The sequence below is a fragment of the Marmota marmota genome, unplaced genomic scaffold (assembly GCF_001458135.2).
Source record: "Marmota marmota marmota unplaced genomic scaffold, marMar, whole genome shotgun sequence".
Classification (NCBI taxonomy): domain Eukaryota; kingdom Metazoa; phylum Chordata; class Mammalia; order Rodentia; family Sciuridae; genus Marmota; species Marmota marmota.
In genome coordinates, this window is record NW_025999880.1 from 13,232,582 (window position 1) to 13,253,434 (window position 20,853).

The following is a 20,853-nucleotide window of genomic DNA, read 5'->3' on the forward strand; positions in this document are numbered from 1 at the left end:
GGAATTTATAAGGGGAAAATGTACACAGGACAAATACTCCTGCCTTTGGCTTTGACCCAACCTTTTAACATCAACAATCTGACAGCTGCTTTTGTGGCTTGACTTCCTTTAGGCATTTCCCCTTTCCTTATTTGCTACATTTTATACAAATTAATCTGTAGAAAGTAGATACACACACAAACTGTTTTTGAAGCTAATTACTGACTTTGATACCTTTTCAAATATTTTACTTCCTATACATCTATTGGTCAGGTTTTTAAGAGTGAATGGGTTTTTAAATTAATGCACTAATTATTTTGCACCTACTGTCAACAGAAGTAAACAATTTTTAACAAAAGGACTCACTTTTTTCCTTCCTGAAGCTGAAATTTTCTAAGATTTTTAAAAAGGTACTTCTGCAATACATTTATTCAGAAAACCATTTTGTGGCGCTGGGGAATGAACCCAGGGCCTCATGCATGCTAGGCAAGCACTCTACTAATGAGCCACATCCCCAGGTCCTGTAAGATTTTTATATCATTTATAAAATGTAAATTATCTACTCTGGAGTAGATAATATTGAGACATAAGGAAAAAAAGAAACTTGACTTTCATTTAGGTAATAGAATTCTCTAGAATCAGTATCTGTATTCCTTGCACAATATATGTGTATAAGAATTTTCATTGTAGCATTGTTTGCAATAGCAAAAACTCCAGTCTAATTATCCAGCAACAGGAAACTTGTTAAATAAATTATGCCTCATTCATTTAATATAATTTAAAGAAAAAAATATATATGACATATAATATTCTCCGGGGACTATTAGGTGAAAAGGCAATTTGGGCAAGCAATGTATAGTTTGTTTTTGTGTCTCTTATACACCCATGTGTATGCACACATACATATACATACATACATGATTTTACGTATACAATAATTTTGGAAGGATATGTACAAACCTATTAACAGTGGCACCTCTGTTGAGGGGACACAGGTGTCAGTGGTAGAGGGGCTTTTCACTATTTACATCATTTGGTACTATTTTAATTTTCACCATGTGATTGCATTGTTTTAATTTTTTAAAAAGTTAAAATAATAAATCAGTGTGTTATGTGCTGATCTGGAGCAATCACCAAGATAAATGATTTGGAAGAAATGCAAGGAACAGAACAGAACAAATACAACCATTTGTTAAAAAGAAAAAAAGATGTGCTACATGCAGAAGCACTTGTTATATTTGGATAGGAAGTTCATAAGCTATCCAAGAAGCCTCACAGTAGACGTCTCTGGAGAGAAAGGACCAAGACCAGAGAGAGAAGATGGACTTTCATTATGTGCCTTCTTGTAATGTTTGAAATCTTTGCTGTGGGCATGCTTTATTTAATAAAGATGCTTACAAAAAATTAAAAACTTAACATGGTAGTGAGCTCTTTTTAGCAGAATTATGATTTGGTAGGTTTTTTTATCCATTTAAGTTTTTTCTTTATTTATCTTGAGATATGAATTGATGAGCAAGGCTCTAGTGATGTGATAGAATAACAGTGTTCTCTGTTGTTTAGTATTTGAGAACCAGCAGAATGTATAGGCATGCTGAGTTGACATCACTTAAAATGAGTTTTAAAATAAATTATGAAATACTGTAGTATTGTATGATATCCATATTAACGGATGAGTACCTTCTCTGAGTTCATCTCAGTCCAATTTTTTTTTTCATCCATAAAAGTTCATAGAACTTCTGGTTCTTGTATTAAGTTTATTTACTTAACCAGGGAGACTTGCTGAGAAAAAAAAAAAAAAAAAACCTTATAAACTATGTCTCCTAGGTAGAAGTAATCCTAGGCCAACATAGAAAATTAGGTAAGGGATGTAGTTTGGGAACACAGGATTTTAGCTTAAGAATTGATATTCATCAGGAATTCTGCCTCTAACAATTTTTTAAATGTTCTGATCACAAATTATGAGAGAAAAGTACAGTCAATTTGAATGCAAACTTTTCTGGTTCTTCTGCTTTAAAAAATATTTTATTTTTTTTTAAATTTTATTTGATGAGGAAATAGGCTAAGCCTCTGGACTTGAAGCCCAAAGGATTTGCATGATATTTGAAAGTTAAATAATGTGATAGTGGGTCCAGTTCTATTAGGAAGCATTAACTTTCATTTAGCTTCTAACCAACACATACTTCTCTCAGAAACGTGTTTGCCAGGATGGCTGAATTACCACTAACACGGGAGAGGGACTTCTTAGTCATGGGCAAGGGGATTTATGTTACATATAGAATAAAGCTTCCAGTTTCTGCTGACTTTAGTGAGGCAAATAGTGGAGGAACCAATCTTGTGACCCTAACTGCCCTTGTCAGAGGATGTAAATTAACACACATACTTGCTAGCCTTAAAGTTATTGATCACAATTCATCACTAAGAGTTATTTTCCTAAACTTCAAAGGAATACCTCTCACCTTTAAGATCTGTGCATTTTACGTGTATTAATACCGCCTCAATAAAATAGGAAAAATAAAATTTAAAAATAAGGAGATACTTCTCCATGTGAACTTCTGTTTCAGGGTATCAAACATGGAACTGACAATGTTGACAGTGAGAAGTTTTGGCTTTCATTACTGGCATTACATACAAGTGATGTTCAGGAACAGGAATCCCTACTTGGGATGAGATGTGGCATGGGGAGGAAGAATCTTGTCACCCTTTGCCATTATAACCTTCATGGTATTAGAGGTCTATGTTACTCACAAAATAGCCTCATCCTTTCTACCGTGTGTTGAAAGTTGGTTTACATTTTCATGTCTGCTAATATGACCTACAATCCATTCTTTATTATGTTTTGTTTTATTTTCTTGGGCTTATGTAAAATTTTTCTTTTATCTACCAATAGCCTGTAGAACATAGATTCTCATGTTTTTTTAAGTGAATTTTTTTGGAATCCATCTAGCTATACAGTTCTCTCAAGAAGTTTCCTAAGTTGTGTTGGCTCCCCAATTGGAGCATTGTAGACCCCAGAATGCAACAGGATTATAAAAGGGTGCTAAGGTTCCCTGCAATTTGTTGTTAGGGAGAAAGGAAAGGGGAAGTTGGGAAGAGACAGCAAAGTGAACAAATAATAATAAAATTGCTGCATTCATGTGGTATTATATTTTTCAAAGGATTTTTCTACTCTGAGACTTAAAGCATGATTTTGCCAAAAAGGAAATATTCTTTAACTAAGCTAGGCCCAAGCTATATTTAAGTATGGAACACATTGGTTCATTTTCTGTTATGCCAGGTCAAAATACCCAGAATCCCACAGAATCAAACAAACAAACAAAAAAGAATAGAAAAATTCAATATATTGATGTGTCTAAGCCCCAAGTAGCTGTATTAAAGTTTGCAAGCAGAAAATTTATGCCAAAAGTGATATTTTAAAAATCACTACACCAATACTACTATAATAAATTTAATCTGTGGGTTTGACCACTTCCTCCTTGGCCACATTTGGCTTTGTCAGTTCCAGTCTCCATACCTAATGTGAGTCGGCTGTTATTACTACTAAGAAGAATTTATATTTTGATTGTAGATTTACTTTGTTGAAGTAAAATAATACTAGTTAATACCATAAATTCAAGATGTTGGCTATCATTCACTATGTTTTGTCTTTGAATAATGATCATAAAGCCTGCAGATTTGGCTCCCAAGCAGGTCAATGTGTTAGGACAAGAATTTAGTAATCAGACAAGGTGAGGTCAAAGCCTGGATGTAACACTTATGAGTCACTTCAGGGACTTGGAGTAAACTACTTGTTCTTTGTGTCTCAATATCTTCATCTGCATCTTTGGAATAATAATATAACCCAGGATTGTTTCCAGGATTGAATTAGATAATACATGAAGAGCCCTGGCCCAGAGCCTGTACCCTCTAAGAGTTCAGCTAGTTATCATGTTTTTATTATTATAGCTGACTTTCTCCTGCAAGTATGTTGAAAATTCAATTCAGTTGAATAACTTTGTAATAAGAATTAAGGCATGAAAATACAGTGATCCAAAGAAAACAGAACTACAAACAATAATTCCAGCTTATGGTTGCCTGGTTGCCCAATGATGAATTCATTCATTTTATAACATAGTTATCCATATACTACTAAATGCCTAGGTTTACATGTTTTGAATTCTGTCAGAAATCTTATTACTATTGAAAATATTCCAACTCAGCAGGTTCTATTTTAGTACCATTTGAACAATAATGGTGGTAGATGGAATGTGTTAGTGTAAAGCCGGAATGATTGCTGACAGGCTGTAATTTGCTTTATGAAGTGTGCATTGTCACATATACAATTATCTGGTTTATATTTGTTGCTGCCAGCCCTCCAGTGTGTTAATATCCAGGAGTTGAGCCTCTATGTGAAACCTAAGAAGGGTTAAAAATCTCTGCATTTTCTGAAGGCAGAAGGGAAGGAGCAAAAGAGTGCCCACAGTGGTTACTTTTTCTTCTCTCTCTCTCTCTCTCTCTCTCTCTCTCTCTCTCTCTNTTGTTTCATGTCTTTCTTCCTCCCTCTCTCTCTCTCTCTCTCTCTCTCTCTCTCTCTCTCTCTCTCTCTTTCCCAGAGCTAGGATGATGCTACACACTGCAGCTCACCCTACTGGTCAAAATGAAAAACTGCATCATGAAAGACCATTTTCTTGGAAGGGGGTGCTTTTCAATGGACTCCCGCGGGTGATTTCCTCTCCAATCCAACACTGACAGATGTAGTCCATATGAGAATATTATTAAGCTATGGCTACATAGTTTTTGGTTGTTAGAATCACAGGTTCTGTTGTAGTGATTGTACTTTGAGTGTCTGTCAGTTTGGTTCAGTTTCTGATCGTTTAGACTGTACCATTCTCTGAAAATGTTATCTCTGAAGGTTCTTAAGAAGTCTGTTATCCTTAGTATAATTGTATAATCAGTAAACAGTGTCATAAGCTAGCATAGTTAATCTTAGGCACAAGATTACATTCAAGATCTAATTGGAGCAACTTTTTAAAAAATGATAAATGAAAACTTTCTTTACCTGGCCTATCATTTGTTCTGTAGGGTTAATGACATTCAGCACTATTACACTTACTGCTAGGGCCTTGAGGAAAAAAAAGAGAATATTTAAACATTGAGTTATGGATAGCTTTAGAAGGAGGGGAATATGGGCAGAAAGACTGCATAGAACAGAGAAAAATTTGAGACCTTCACTATACATGGATTAATCACAAGAACTAACCACGCACATCCAAGTGGATATTTAGAAATCATTGAAGCCTCTGAGATGTTCTGTGAGAAACAACATACATTTTCTAGTGCATGAGTATATGCAAAAATGGTGTGTAATTTATAAAGGAAGTATTGACAGAACTTTAGCTTTGGTGTTGCACATGTGCTCTATGATGTATTTACATGTAAGTAACATTTCACATATATGGCCATGTGTGTACCTACATGTTTCTTTAGTTGGGATTAGATTCAAAAACTTAGACAAATGGTTATCATAAAGAATAATACGCTGTCATTTTGCTAATCTTACTACAGTTCAGCTTTGAGAACTGCATTACTATTAAATTGGTCCATGAAAATCTGGCAGTATTAATGCTATCAAGCATGAAAACTAACTGGATTTGGATCAGGGAGTTTTATTTATAGGAATTTAGTGAGGATTTATTAGTTTAAAGAGGAAGCTCTGTGTCTCATGGATTCTTAAATATTAGAGTAGAAAGTCTCATGTTCCCTTCCAACCGCAGTAAAAATAATAAAAAATAAAATAAAAAGTAGAAAAATGTTCAGACAATTTTATATTAATTGTAAGATTACAAATTAACTAATTATATTAATTTCATTTTCCTTATATTATCTAATGAGATGTGGTGAAGTAATAGCAAACCCTGGAAAGTTTCTAACCATACCATATAAATAGTTGCAGGTATGAATAGAGTCTTTATAACATAGCTAACAATTAATTAGAAGAGAAATAAAAGTGATGGCTTATACCAACATTAAAAAATTGCTTTACATATAAAATAAGCAAACGTATTTGTATGTCTTATCTGTTATTTTTGTTCTTATATTCTGTTGTAGTTTTTAAATGCTTAAACTTCTTTCTTTTTTTTCCCATTTCTTTGGTACACTTGTCATTATGCCCTGTTTCTGTCCCTAAGTAGTACCTGCAAGTTCAGGAGTAGATGCGTTTGCTTTGAGTCAGAATACTCACATTATGGTTCATTTTTCCCTTGTTTTATTTGGAATTGAATTAGTAAATGAAAGTTTTTAGTAGTTTAATTCACTTCTCCATAAAGTTTATGGAGCAGCAACAGCTGGTTGAATCCATGGCAGAAAAAGCCAACTTCTAGTGGCCACGCTATTGTTTCAGAATTAAGGGGGAAAACTCATTAACTGTTAATGAAAACACAGGGAATAAAAACAAATAGCACAGAAACCCTGGCAAATAATTACCTTACACCTGACACAAAGCTGTTTTATCTTTCTGCTCCAACCCTCAGAAATTCCCAACTTATCACTCTACGGAGCATGAATGAAATTGAGTTTGACTCCCAGAAAAGAACAATAGAGAAATCATCCCCCTTATGGGCCCCTCAGCACTACTCAGTGGAGAACCTGCCATTGAATCTACTAAGGAGTGTATCTAGCGCCCAATTCTTATGACACTTTGGATAGAGGAACAAATTACCAGCTAATAGCAGGTGAACCCTTGATATAGTTTCCTCAGATCTTGTTTAGAAATACAAAGAGAAAGGCTGAAGGTAGTGGATGTGATTAATGGAGATACGGTGTGTTAGAATATATATCTGTATAGAAATATATTGATTCTGAGTGAGTTGCCGTGGAAGTGTGTCTCCAGTGGCAGAGGGTCTTGCTTGTGAGAGAGGCACTCTAAGCAGATGGAGTTCGAAGCCCTAATTGTAGAGCTGCTGAGTGGAAATGTCTGTCACTATAGTTTGTGATCATTTATGTCTGATCCCACCGGACTACAGTCGTGGCCACTTGGAACTGTGATTGTCAGAGGTACAGATGAATTCAGAGAACATGCACGGTTATATTTTAAGGAAAAATGATACTTTAAACTTAAGCAAATCCAAAATGACCACAGTAATTGCCAGTTCTTCTATAAAACTTTTCACCCATGCATCTTGAGTAGTTGTAATCATTTTAATTACATGGGAGTGTCTATTTATACTGTGTTATAGACTAGTTGCTGTGTGAGCCCAAGGGAGTTGGGCCACTTGATATGACACTAAAAGCACTTATAACAACATCTTCATCATCAGGAACTAATTGTGCTTGGGTGTAAGGCATATTTTAAAATGTTTCTCCCACCACAACCATCTGTAGTACTGACCTAGGCTCTGTTTCGCTACCTGGAGTTGTATTCCTTACTCGTCACATACTTTATAGGGGCACAGTCTGGCATTTGGCACACAGGTCCATCTTGGATAACTGTACTCAAAAACCATAGGAATCACGTGGCAGTGATTTTTCCATCTGAAGTTAATAAACCAAGTGCCAAATCCAGGCAGGTGTTTTGGGTGAGACTTTTCTTTTTTTTAAAGTGAGCTATAAATGCAGTGTGATATCCTGAATTTGATCTGATATATAAAAAGGACATGAATGGAAGAACTTACAAAATGAAAACAAAACCTATAATTTAGTTAACAGCAATGTAGCAACGTTAACTTCTTGGTTTTGATAGATATACTTTAGTTGTGGAAGGAGATGAGTTTATGGGGAACAAGTTGAAGAGTATATGGGAACTCTTTGTACTATCTTTGCAACACTTACATAAATCAAAATTTATTCCAAAATAAAAACTTCATTAGAAAACATAACACAATGAAACAACAAAAGCCCTTCCTGGTCTTCATTTAAAAAAAAAAACTTAGAATAAATGCCAGAATGTGTAAGCATAGATTCTTTTTCCTTATTGGTAGATTTGTCAGATTCCTGGAAAAAAAACTGAGTCCAGAATGATAGTTAATAAATAATGTTTCATATATATTACAAATGTCAAATTTTTCTTGGCAATCTAAACTACTTTTTTTTTAAAGGATTTTGATTAGGTTCAAAACAAAAATTCTTTCTACCCTTGCATCTCACCTTCAGGTTTCCAGTCAGAGAGTCATACTGATAATTAGATTTCAGTGGATTTGCAGTGATATAAAATTTGAGCATTTTACCCTCTGTCTGGCATTTGGGATTTTTCTCAGTTATTATAGCAACCTTACAGTGATGCTTTAAGCCTAACTGTATGTTTTATGTTCTGGTCAGTGAACAAATAAAAGTGAGCATCTCTTCTGGCTTCAGCTAATGACTGTAGTGTGGGGTTAATTTTTTTTTTACAATAGACTCTACAGTTTATTTTTAAAGTCCTCTATCTGCAGGTGTTCAACTCAGTTATGGACATCTACCTACCACTAAGCATTCGAGGGAAAGTGTAGGTATAATCATCTAATTTAAGGAAGGAGGAAGCTTCAGCTTTCTTTTTTTTTTTTTTATAATTTTATGTCCTCCCTATCCTTCTAGTTTAATTGTAGGAAATAAACCTTTAAAGCGAGGCAATACAGATTCTATGTAGGTTGTTTGGTTTCACTGCTCCCTAGTTGAAATCCAGGGCCAGAACTCTACAATGTTTACTGAGATTAGCATTGGTGATTTCCTTTGGAAATTAGTATTTGAGATAATATTAAATTCGGTTTAAAATCCTTTTTTCATGCTTGTGAAATGAACTAAGCAGCTGTCGGTGTCCTTTTATCAGCAGACTGTACCTCTGTTTGGGGGATTTTAAGGAAAGCCATTTGCAACGCTTTCCTTTTCTTCCGGTTTCTGAATGAGCTAACATCTTCCGTCTGAACCTTTTAAAGTATCATAATGGCATCGGCCACTTCTACAAAATACAATTCAACGTAGGTTGAAAACACCCAAAAGGGATTAGCATTGTTTTAATTGCATAATTCAGTATTGTATATACATTACCTTTTATCAAAGTCATTTTGCAGAACAAATATTACCTTCTTAGGGCTTTTAGAATTCCTAAGAGGTTGGTTGCATAGGCTGTAAACTAGAATTACATAGAGAGAACTTTATTAAGGTTGCAAAACAAGTAGTGATTTAAATAGGAATAGAATCCAGCAAAGTCTAGGCTCTCTCTGAGCTTACTTAGGTCTCTTATTTTTCAGAGAAGGAAAGAATATTGACTTTGCTACATTATATAGGAGGTTAACCCTTTGTGTCATTACTTCTATTTCATTTGGAAATAGAAAGAGAAAAAGGCCATCAGATAAAGGTTCTGATTAACAGAGGCAGAGTATATAAATATACTAATTTATACAGCTCTGTTTTCATTTTAAGTGTGATGGAGAAATTCTCTCTGGTGGCAAGAAGTCTTCCCACTCTGAGCTAATAATTCCTTAGTTCTATTGAGGGAATTACTTGAGTGGAAAATTTCCCATCCAGGTAAGTTGGTTCTTGAAATTATTTATCTATTTCTCATATGTTAGGGGAGAGTGGCCATGTTCATCAAGTAAAAGATGCATCATTTTTATAAGTACCAGAAGAGAGATCTACAAACACCTTTATAAATATGTCCAAAGGATGACCTTGTTTTCTTCTTTGTCCCTCAGGAGACCTTGGACAGGACAGCTCTGATGATAATCACAGTGGGACTCATGGCCTGTCTCTCACATCAGATACACCCTTTTCTTCAGATTATCACGATGAGGGTGAGTTTCATCTTTCTGAATTTGGGGTGACCAGACTTGGTTACCTTTTGTCCTGCGGTCTTTGCTTTATGTCATTTTCTATCCAGCATCCTTCAGTGGGCTCTCTGTATTGGTAATCACCGATTTGCAAAGAACAACTATTTGTTTCATTGTGGTGCTGATCCTCCTGGGTAATTCAATACTCCTGAAGTTAATGTATTTAGGGAAACACTAATTCCATAGTGGAGCAGGAAGACATCATTATTGATCTTTTTATAATAATGGTAGCTCAAAAGCTATGAGGGCATTTTAAGATTGCAGGGCCCAACTTACTATTCTTTTGGATTTCTTAGCTTCATTGAGGTGCATGAGAATGGAGCTTTCATTTAATGATAATTTGATTATTAATTTATTGTCTATCATTTGAGAATCTTGAGTCCATTATAGTATAAGGTATCATCTCACTGGTGTTCCCATGCCCCTGACCATCGCAGTATCAAGGGGAAGGGAAAGCCACAAGAGCTATAATGCAAATCTTCCTGAAGCATCAATTTTACTTGAATTTTTGAGAATGGGAGGTATTCAACTGTTATAAACATTTTTTAAAATTTAAAAATACAACAGTATATAAAGGTGAAATGCAAAATAGACATGCATTTTTAAAAAGATATACAAATATACAGATTTTGGCCTGGAGGTTGCCAGTTTCTGGCTCAGGCTCAGATTTCCCAAGGGTGGGAGATTGCTGTGCCTCTTCTGGCATCTGGCCACTTGAGCAGAAGGTTTGATCATCATGGCTGTACGTAGTTTTCTTATTTGAATTCTACTTGTACTTTTCCGGTGGGGGAAAAGGTAAAGTTGCTACTAAACTGAATATTAAATTAGAAACTGATTCTTTTAGAGATGAGAAATAAAGTTGGCAAACTATTCCTTATTATTATTCTCTTTATTAATCTGTGATCTATCCATTTCTTTTTCTTTTAAATTTCATGAGTTTATAATTCCCATTTCCTCTCTCTTTTTACTTTATCCATTATTTGCTATTGCATTTAGCCCTTTTGAAGAGCCATACTTTCTTAATAGTAGATCGATATTGGTCCAGGAATTACACTAAAAAACATTGTTTGAATTGAAAACTTAATAATTATCTAGGTAGCTGATTAATAATTGTAGAAAATTAACAGTGCAAAACATGAAGAAACCAACCCTTCTTTGGTTTTGATTAATCTAATGCTTGGCAGAATTAGAACAATAGTGCTTCATTAATCCATAGGTCACTTATTTGGTATTTCTAACTTTCCCAAACACAGGTGAGAATACAATAAGTAAGCCAGAAAGACCTCTAAGTGGAAATAAATGCCACTGAGTTTCATTTAACATTTATGCATTTTATTCATGGGAGAGTCCCTGAGGCCTTCACTGGGGGAATCCTCTTACAAATTTCTAACCACCACAGTGGTTTGGTTTCTCAGCACACAATAGAATAAAGCTTCAAAATAGAAGAGGGAGTAATGTAAAGGCACCAATTAACAAAGGACATAAGGTAAAAATCAGGAAAATAATTTAAAAGTTACATAGAAAAAAATCTTTAAGTAAAACTTATACAGGCATTTTAAAAAAAATAACAGTCTGGGGCTACTTTATATTATAGAGAGCAGTGGCCAGAACTCCCTGCTAAGAGCTCAGGACCTGAATAAATTAAAACTTTCAAAGCTAGCATTTACTGAGTACTGACTATGTGTCTTGCACCTGTTCATTTCATACAAATGTTCATTCTTAGAACAGCCCCAAGAGCTAGATATTAGGATTATCCTCATTTTCCAGATAAGGAAACTGAGACTTAGGAAAGTTAGCTAAGATCACACAACTGGTAAGTAGTAGTGCCAGGATTTATACTTAGGTGGTTTAGTTCTGGAAGCTCCGTTCTTAACAACTCTGTTGTCCTTATCAATATTATCCAAAAAGATAGATTTATGTTCTAGATATTTTGGCTAAGATACAAATACTATGTTTAAAATATTTTTATTTAAAAGGATTGAAATTTTTAAAAAAGTTTGTGTTGATGGTAGAGCACTTGCCTAGCATGCATGAGGCCCTGGGTTCCATTGCCAGGGAAAGGAAAAAAAACTACAAAACAAAATGGTATTGAAAGAGGTAAACCTAGTATCTGGAAAATTCCAAAGTAGAAAACTTTGTTCCATAAAGGTTTCTCATAAGAGAGGGCTAATTGTATAAGTAAAATTAAATTCTTACTGAATCAATTTTGGTCTTTAGTTCTGTGCATGAAAGTTAAAAAAAAATTCCCAAAGTTATAGAGAAAACAGAGACAGGAATAAATCTATTTACATGTTAAAAATTTGATTGTGGGATGATGTTTGAGTTTCTTCACAGCCTTGAATCTAATACGGTGCCTGGGTGCTTGATGTATAACAGGCATGAGAAATGTTTGTTTTTCTCCCCCTGAAAATTGAAGATATGTACATTTCCTGTGAAATTAAAGAGAGGGCTATAAAGATGTTAAAACTTTGAGTAAACTTTATATCCTATTTATTTGAATTTATCATTACAGAAAATTGTAGCACTTGATATGCTATGTATTCATTATTTTAGCAATACTTTTTTTTTAGAGATTCAAGGTAATGCCAAGGAACTGTATAAGTTATAAGTGAATTATGCACTGAAGAAAGTGGGCATGGTTCCTGTCCTTATGGACTCACAGTCTCATTGTAGAGAGTAGGCAATTGAACAAATATAAAGTCATTCTCTCCATTTGCTGGGAAGATAGCTAAGGCAGTTCTTCAAGAATAAAATATATTTTCCCTTAATTTGCTCTGTAGTGACAGTTATTTCAGGTTTCTGGAATTTTACCTTTATTAGAAAATGTTAAAATGTTTTCAGTTTTGTTGTCTTCCACCTCCAGCCAGAACAGTTTCCTAAAATCACAATTATAGAAGGACACACAGTCTGACCCATCTGCCCATAACTTAAATAATGAGAAGCAATAACCACAGAGCATGTCGTGTTTTGAGTCACGCCTTTGTGAAAACTACAAAGAGATCTAGAAGAATACAGAATCCTGGCCAGGTGCAGAGCAAAAAATGAAAATCAAAGTTACAGGCTAAGCCATGCATAAAAATGAAGGCATGTTGCTACCTAATCTCAATTCCATCTCCTTTTCCTTTGCAAATGCCCACAGTCCAAGAGACACACAAGAGGGCATAGCACCATGGTCAGGAGTGGAAACTTGCTAACAAATAGCAACATTTGGATCCTCAGATTAAAAGCAAAGTTTCTGCCATATTGAAGGAAAAACTTTTAGTAGGCAGCACTGAATACAATAACTGTACAAAAGCCAGAGGACGCAGAAGATCAAGATCTGATTGCTTTCGGTGTCCAAATTTACAATGGATTTTAATGTGTCAATAGAGTTATTTTATTAGCATAATGAAGAATCCCTATGTATAAATTCTTCTTTAATAAAGATGGGTTGGGGAAAGTTATTGTTCTATAAACAGAGTATAGTGACTCCTTCTGGAAAAAATAGAAAAAATAAAAAATTTTAGAAGAAAAATTCTTCTAAAATTTATATTAGAAGAAAACTCTCATCTGTAATTATGTATTATTTATTATGTATATTGTATTCTACTTAAAGAGAAGGGAGTGAAGGTATATTGAATAACAGATCTATCTAGAAGGAAATAAAAATGTATTTAGAGCTTATTTTTGCATTAGGATGTTGAAGGTTAAAAGATTTTTATTGTCTTCTCTGATATAAGGATGCTGATTCATAATGGGGATGGGGGGAGCATGGGAGGAATAGATGAACTTCAGATAGGGCAAAGGGAAGGAGGGGAAGGGAGGGAGCATGGGGGTAGGAAAGACAATGAAATAAGACGGACATCATTACCCTAAGTACATGTATGAAAACACAAATGGTGTAACTCTACTTTTTGTTCAACCAGAGACACGAAAAATTGTGCTCTATTTGTGTAATATGAAAAAAAGATTCTTATTCTCTAGAAAAATGAAAAAAATTAGAAAAGTAAAGATCTATCTATAACTATGTTTGGATAAGAGAACTTGTTGATAAATCTGTCAGAAATTGCAAATTTGTTTAAGTACCAATAGTGGTCATTATCAACTTCCTGTCTTATCTGAAAGGTGCACTGTATAAACATATAATAGATATAATATTATAGATAATATAGAAAGGTACAGTATATAGACTATAGAATATATATAGTGTATAGAATATAGTATATAGAATATTCTGGAAATAGTTGTTTTTTTTTTTTACAGTGTTACTCTTGTCAGTCTTTTTCCTCTTTCATCTTAGTTTTAAAATACAAGTCAAATTATGAATTCAGGGCTTGGGATGTACCTCCATGGTAGACCATTTGCCTAACATGCCTGGTTCTCTGGGTTTGATCCCTAGCACAGCAAAAAAGAAAAATGAAAAGATTATGAATAACAATATGTCTGCTTTTGTTGATCATTGTAAGTTTTATTTTTTAATAATGGGAAGAAAACATTAGCTCCAAATGCATTTTAAACAAAGCTTTCTTAGTATGGTGAGATGAAAATGAAGGTTTAATTTATTGGTTAGATTTTTGTGGCAGGAAATCAAGTGTGTATTTCATTGTGCCAAAGTCAGAATCATGGAATCTGGGAGTTGGAAGGGATAATAAAGGTGCTTTTTGTGCACTATCTCAACTAATTCTCAAACCTACTCAGAGAGGAAGATAATTGTTACCCCCATTTTACAGTTAAATAAATAAGACTTAGAGAAATTAAGTGACTTGGCCACAAACAACACATCTAATCCACATGAGGGACTGGGGTCCCAACAGATTCCAAAGTGCTGCCCTTGGAAGACTACTTAGCTGATGTTTGTGTTCTGCAGCTCCCACTCTTCTGAGCTCTCCAACTCTCATTGCTTTTCTCCTCTGAATATATGGTTGATTTTTAAAATACATGTATCCAGAGCTAAAAATTATCCTCTAATTACCACTTTACCAGCATCCCATGAAATTTTATATGTCCTGCTGTTATTATAATTCACAATTTTATTCTAAGTGTTTTGTAATTTCCTTTGTGAAATCCTTTTTAAACTATGTGTTATTTAGAAGTATTTTGGGTGTTTTTGTTCTGGTTTTTATTTTGATTTGTTTTGTTGTAGTTTCTAGGAATTCTTAAACCTGCTTTTTTATTACTGGCTTCTAATTTTACTACATTATAATCTAAGATTGCAGCCTATGTTGTTTTGATTCTCTGGACTTTGTTCAGATTTTCTTTGTGGCCTAGTAATGATAATTTTATGTTCAAGTGCTATGTGTTCTCCTGAAGTAGTTACCCAACAGATTCTTTAATATTTTTACATTTATAAATAGTGTTCTTTGGCTCTTTCAGATTTTTTTTTATCTGCTAAGAAGATTATGCTAAAATCTACAATTACAGTTATAGATTTATTCATTTCTGTGCTTTTTCAAGGCCATATTATTAGGTATTTACAAAAAAACCACTATTATTCAAAAAGGTTTCCTTTTAATGAATTGAAATTCTGTCCCTAGAACTTCATTTTAATAAGCTGATTTTGTGATCTAAATCTGTGATAGCACCCCTGATAGAATTTATACTCAGTGAATATAAAAAAAATGTTTATTTATAAGGCAGTTTGAAATCCCCCAAATTGTCAGCAAATAAGGCCTGATTTTAGTGTATAAATTTTAGTGTACATTGTTTCAAGGAGTTAATAAACTGCACTTTACAATGTTTACTGAGGTATGTGAATTAATGATGCAGGGATTAGAGGTAAATGACTTCATTGATCAGGATAAATCTTAGGCAAAATCCTGCTGACAACTTTGGAAGAAAAAGTGTATGTTTTAGAGCGATTTTACTTGGCATGATAGAAAGATATTGCAGGTTCAGTCACTAGTACTTAGTACCAATATTACCTAGTACCCAAGTACCAATAGAACTTTAGTAGATAAAAAGAATGAATGTCCTAAAAACAACAAGCCATTTTCTTCTTTCTTGTGGATAGGATCAATAATACTTTCTTTATGTGGATTTAAAAATTTATATAAAGTATATGAACATATTCAGAGTTTTTAGCTCCTTTTTTTCTATAATATGAAGAAAATGAAAATGACTTAATATAGTCTTTCTCTGTATATAACTCTGTAAATATACATGCACACATTTATACATTCAAACAAGCATTCATCTCATTTTACTTTTATTCTTCAGACAATTGCTTTCATCTTTGTTGTTAGCCAGAAGATATATATTCTCTTTAATAAGGCACATGACTCCTGTCAACACTAATGGAAGTTATATATGTGTGTTTAGAGGCTTACATTGTGGAGGAGCATAAAACTTATTTCCATGTCTGTGTTTTGGGGGCCCAAGAGCAAATTCTACAATAAAATACCCCTTTGAATGAGCACAGTGGATTTCTGAACAAGTTTTGTTGGCTTCAGGTGAGTCCATCAGATTTCAGATCACTGGGAGAAATTAAGGACTCAGTGTTGAGTTAACTGTGATAAGGGTAAGTAAACTGTCACTCAGGCTTGCAGTGGCCTCCTTCATGAAGATAAATGTCTTATTAGATCTAAGACATCATGTCGTTTATATAGTCTGGTATAAATCACAGATGAAGATGACAAACTGGGTTTCAAAGTTGACAGTAATTTATATAACTTAAACAAATGATTGCCAAGGATTATACATGTTTTGTGAAGAATTAAAAAACAATAACAATTATCTGTCTATGAATGATCCATTTTTCATTCTTTAGCCCAGCATTTTCAGCTGTGGGTACATGTTTAAATTCTAACCTTCTGTCCAGTGCCCAGTAAAGTGCTCTCACATGTGTTGATTGCTGGCCATCTTCCACAATGCCTCTTTCACTAAAATGAACTTCTTGTGTGTTTAACCCAAATTTCTGCACAAGAATCATAAATTTTAGAGCTGGAAGAGACTTGTCAATCATTTAATCTTGTCTCTTGTTTTACCAAAAGGAAACCTAATTTTAAATATGGGAAGTGTTTTAGTTCTATAGCTAGCGAGTGACAGATCCAGTACTGCACCCAATACCACCTCTGTGGGAAAGGCCTCTCCTATCTCATGCCACATCTGTTTCCTCACCTGCATCATCTCAGCATGCTTTCCAGCGTGACACCCAAATAGCTTTGCAAGAGACCTGATTCTGGCTCTTATGCTATTTCTTGCAAATTTCGGCCAAGTTCTTCAGACACATGTGTCTGTCTTGCTGATCTATGTTCTCATCCTTTTCCCAGGATGACTTGGGAACAGCATATTTAAAAAGAATATAAAAAGCCTAACAATTATAATTATGAATAATATATAATAAGTCCCTGAATTGATTTAACATAGAACAAATTAATTATCTTTTTGGACTTTTTGTCCATGTTATAGATTTTAATACACTGCTGATGAAGAGTTAGTTATTGACTATCTATAATGAATGACCTTATTCAATCACAAGTTTAGCTGCTGTGTGGAGGCTACAAAAGGGAAGATGTGACTCTTTCCTTAGCAAATAATTTAGTCGAAGAGAGAAGATTTAGACACTCCCATAAAAAAGTATATGGTGCATAATCAAAAGCTGAGGTTTGGGGATAGTTTGCAGAAAAGACCAATTGGTTGGACTTGCAGTAGTTTTTGAAGAAAGTTAAAGTCATATTTGACCTGGCTCCTGGCCAAAGTGTTTTTGGAAGTTTTTTCCAGACTGGGAGTATGAGTAAAGGTCCATTTTTTAAAAGGTCAAACATTTATTGAGCTTCCACTATAATTAGTGGTGAAATAACAGTGACAGCTTTTAAGTACAAATAGTTGATTTTAAACGAGTGACTTGGCAGATGAGATTATGCTTTTACATAATGGCCTAGGAATTCTTTGTTTCTCTCCAAATTCTAAACTAGTCAACAAGTTCAATGGTAATGTGTTCTAGTATATGATTACTGGAAATGTCTGTGTGATCATTTCATTGGTGGCAAAATGATATGCAGTGTTTCAGTTATTAATGTAATATATACACCGATTGATATATGTCAGTCAGAAGGGGGAGGAATAATATGTGTTTGCATGCTGTTGGTGGGAAAGTCTTATACAGCATGCTTAATTAACCTGTTCTTAGATTCTATAAATTCATTATAATAAATATGGCATTTGCTTTGAATATTCAATCTCCCTAAGACTGGGTATTTTACCTAGGGCAGTTGTGTCTAAAGTTCTAGTGTTCTGTATTCTCTGTGTGATTTTTAACTACTAGACTGCCCTTCCAGAAGTTCCAAAGTCATTGACCATTTTTTCCTCAAAGTCTAATATTCATTTAAATTTGAAAGATTTTGTTTAAGCATAAAATAACTCTTTGGGGCCAATTATATACATATATATGCTTAATGCACATATTCAATTCTTCATGCTTTGGTAGACTTTGTTTTTCTATAGCCATAAATTTTTTTTGACCTAACACAGAATTCTGATTTTTCAAGTAAAAATGCTATTTAAAATAAAGCTGAAGTGTCTAGTAAACTAGAATATTATGGTCTACTGGGGAAAGATCGTTGAATTCATGGATTGTATTACAATACTGCTCTAGACTGCCTTTCTGACTTTGAGAACAGCCTTTTTATGTTGGACACTAAGTAGCTTAAACCCAGACACACTAGTCTATCAGGAAAGAAATATTATGCAGAACGGGTTCTCTGACTTGTAAAAGATTGGGATTTATAGAGAAATTGTTCCTTCATGGAAAGTTTTCCCTTATAGAAACATTTTATTCAATTTGCAGATACATTTTTATAAACTGTTAAAATATAGCTTACATGGTATAGTATATATTCTCATGGAATGTTGTGAAAAGTAGGCATAATTTTATAATTATGTTACTTCATACTAATACCTTAGATTTCATTTTATTAATAAAACATAGGGTTAACTGGGATCATGAACTCTCCTCTCTATAAATGATCATTATCATCATCAAAAGACATTTGTGAATGCCCAAGAACATAGTGAGACCTAGAGATTGTCAGAGCTTAGGAAAAAAATTACTTGAGTTATCTAATCTAGCTCTTCTAATGAATTCACATCATTCTTACTAATATCTCATTTAATTAATTATCGAATATAGTGATTATACTTTGGATTCTTCCTTTGCAGGACATCTTTCCCGCCCAACTATTATTACTAATTTATTCTTCATGTCCAACCTAAACTTTTCCTTCCTTAGTTTCAGGCCATTGCTCTTTTCTATACCATCTTCTGAGACTGAATAATTCCCCTAATTCATTTATATTGTTACCTTTAGAAGGTATTAAAGACTGTGAGCATTTATCCCCAGAGTCTTCACTTTTCCAAACTACATAAATTTCAGTTCTCTTAATCCTTGCTTTACCCTGCCCCTGTCATACTCTCCAGTTCTTGGGTATTTTATCACATTCCTTGATATTTTCCATTCCAAGGGGATCACCTAACCAAGTGAGCTGTCTTTTGGGGAGAGGAGTGCTGAAGTGTAAGATCTTATACATTTCATCAGAAGATGCCGTTTACTTGACGTTGGCGCTGGTGATCATCTGGCAAACACGCTAGTGCAGCACTTGCTTTGGCATATGTTGGGATATATGTGTATTTTAATGCCTTAATGTATTATGGCCTGTTGTAATTGAATGTCTATAAAGTAGCAGTTAAAAGGGTTTTATAGACCTTGGAAGAGATCAGAATTCTCTAGCCCCCTCTTGTGGTAAAAGGCAATACTACTTTTGGGCTCTTCTGAATTTGTTTTCTTATTTTAGTGAAGAGACTGTAATATACACACATATATATTTATATGTATAAATTCTCAACATGTGCATAGGGAATTGATTCAGTGATTAAAACTTGTACATATATATTTACATGTACATGTTCATATATACATATATTCTCAGATTTAAGAAATTCTTGTTCTTTTAGTAATGCCTTAAAAACTTCAAAGATACTACTTTATTATAACCATCATTTTAGTATGTTCTTACTACACAAATTAGTGAGGAAAAATAAAGCAGAACCATAATCTTGAGGAATCTTTTTTCCCAAATAGATAAATAAAGGGGCCCAGGTATAATTCTAAACCAAACTTACAGATACTTTTTTCTTTGTCAAATACACAGGGATGTGAATAGCATGTCTAAGATTTAATCAGATCCACTATATCTCCTATAATATATTAATTTTACCACTTTTATAATTTATTATTGTAGTATTCCTTCTATAGTAGACAAGTTTTAGACATTTGCAAAGTTCTAGTAAATGACAAATAGCTGAAAAGGGGGCCTGAACTGATGTACAAATGTACAAATGAGCTCACATATATTGTCTGTGGAATGAATTTCTACAGGTAGCAATTATATTTGCTTTTAGGAGACCACTAAAAGTTAATACCTAGATAAGAACCAAAAAAGTAAAGAGGTTACACTAGACAATAATTCCTATTTTTTTTTTTTTAGGAGATGCTGAAACTTGAATAATGATTAAGGTAGATTGCCTTTAAGCTCAAATCACATTCTAAAGAAAATGTGGCATTAGAACAGATTATGCTAAGTGAAGCTAGCCAATCCTTAAAAAACAAATGCCAAATGTCTTCTTTGATATAAAAAGAGCAACTAAGATCAGAACAGGGAAGAAGAGCATGAGGAAAAGATTAACATTAAACAGAGACGAGTGGGGGGAGAGAAAGGGAGAGAGAAGGGAAACTATGGAAATGGAAGGAGACCCTCAATGTTACACAAAATTACATATAAGAGTTTGTGAGGGGAAAGGGGGAAAAAAAACAAGGGAGAGAATTAAACAACAGCAGATGGGGTAGAGAGGGAAGATGAGAGGGAAGGGGAGGGGGGATAGTAGGGGATAGGAAAGGTAGCAGAATACAACAGTCATTAATATGGTATTATGTAAAAAGGTGGATGTGTAACCGATGTGATTCTGCAACTTGTATTTGGGGTAAAAAATGGGAGTTCATAACCCACTTGAATCAAATGTATGGAAGATGATATGTCATGAGCTTTGTAATGTTTTGAACAACCAATAAAAAAAAAAAAAGAAAAAAAAAAAAAAGGCATAAAACACCAAAACAAAAAAACGTTGT

General features: G+C 34.0%; 1 protein-coding gene across 1 annotated transcript in view; it reads left to right on the forward strand.

The window, feature by feature from the left end:
- The window catches only part of Skap1 (src kinase associated phosphoprotein 1), a 282,423-nt gene that overhangs the window by 73,408 nt on the left and 188,162 nt on the right, over positions 1-20,853 (forward strand). The window contains exon 4 of the mRNA XM_015495533.2: positions 9,621-9,719. Coding sequence (XP_015351019.2) covers positions 9,621-9,719 — 99 coding nt within the window. The remainder of the gene's footprint in view (positions 1-9,620; positions 9,720-20,853) is intronic.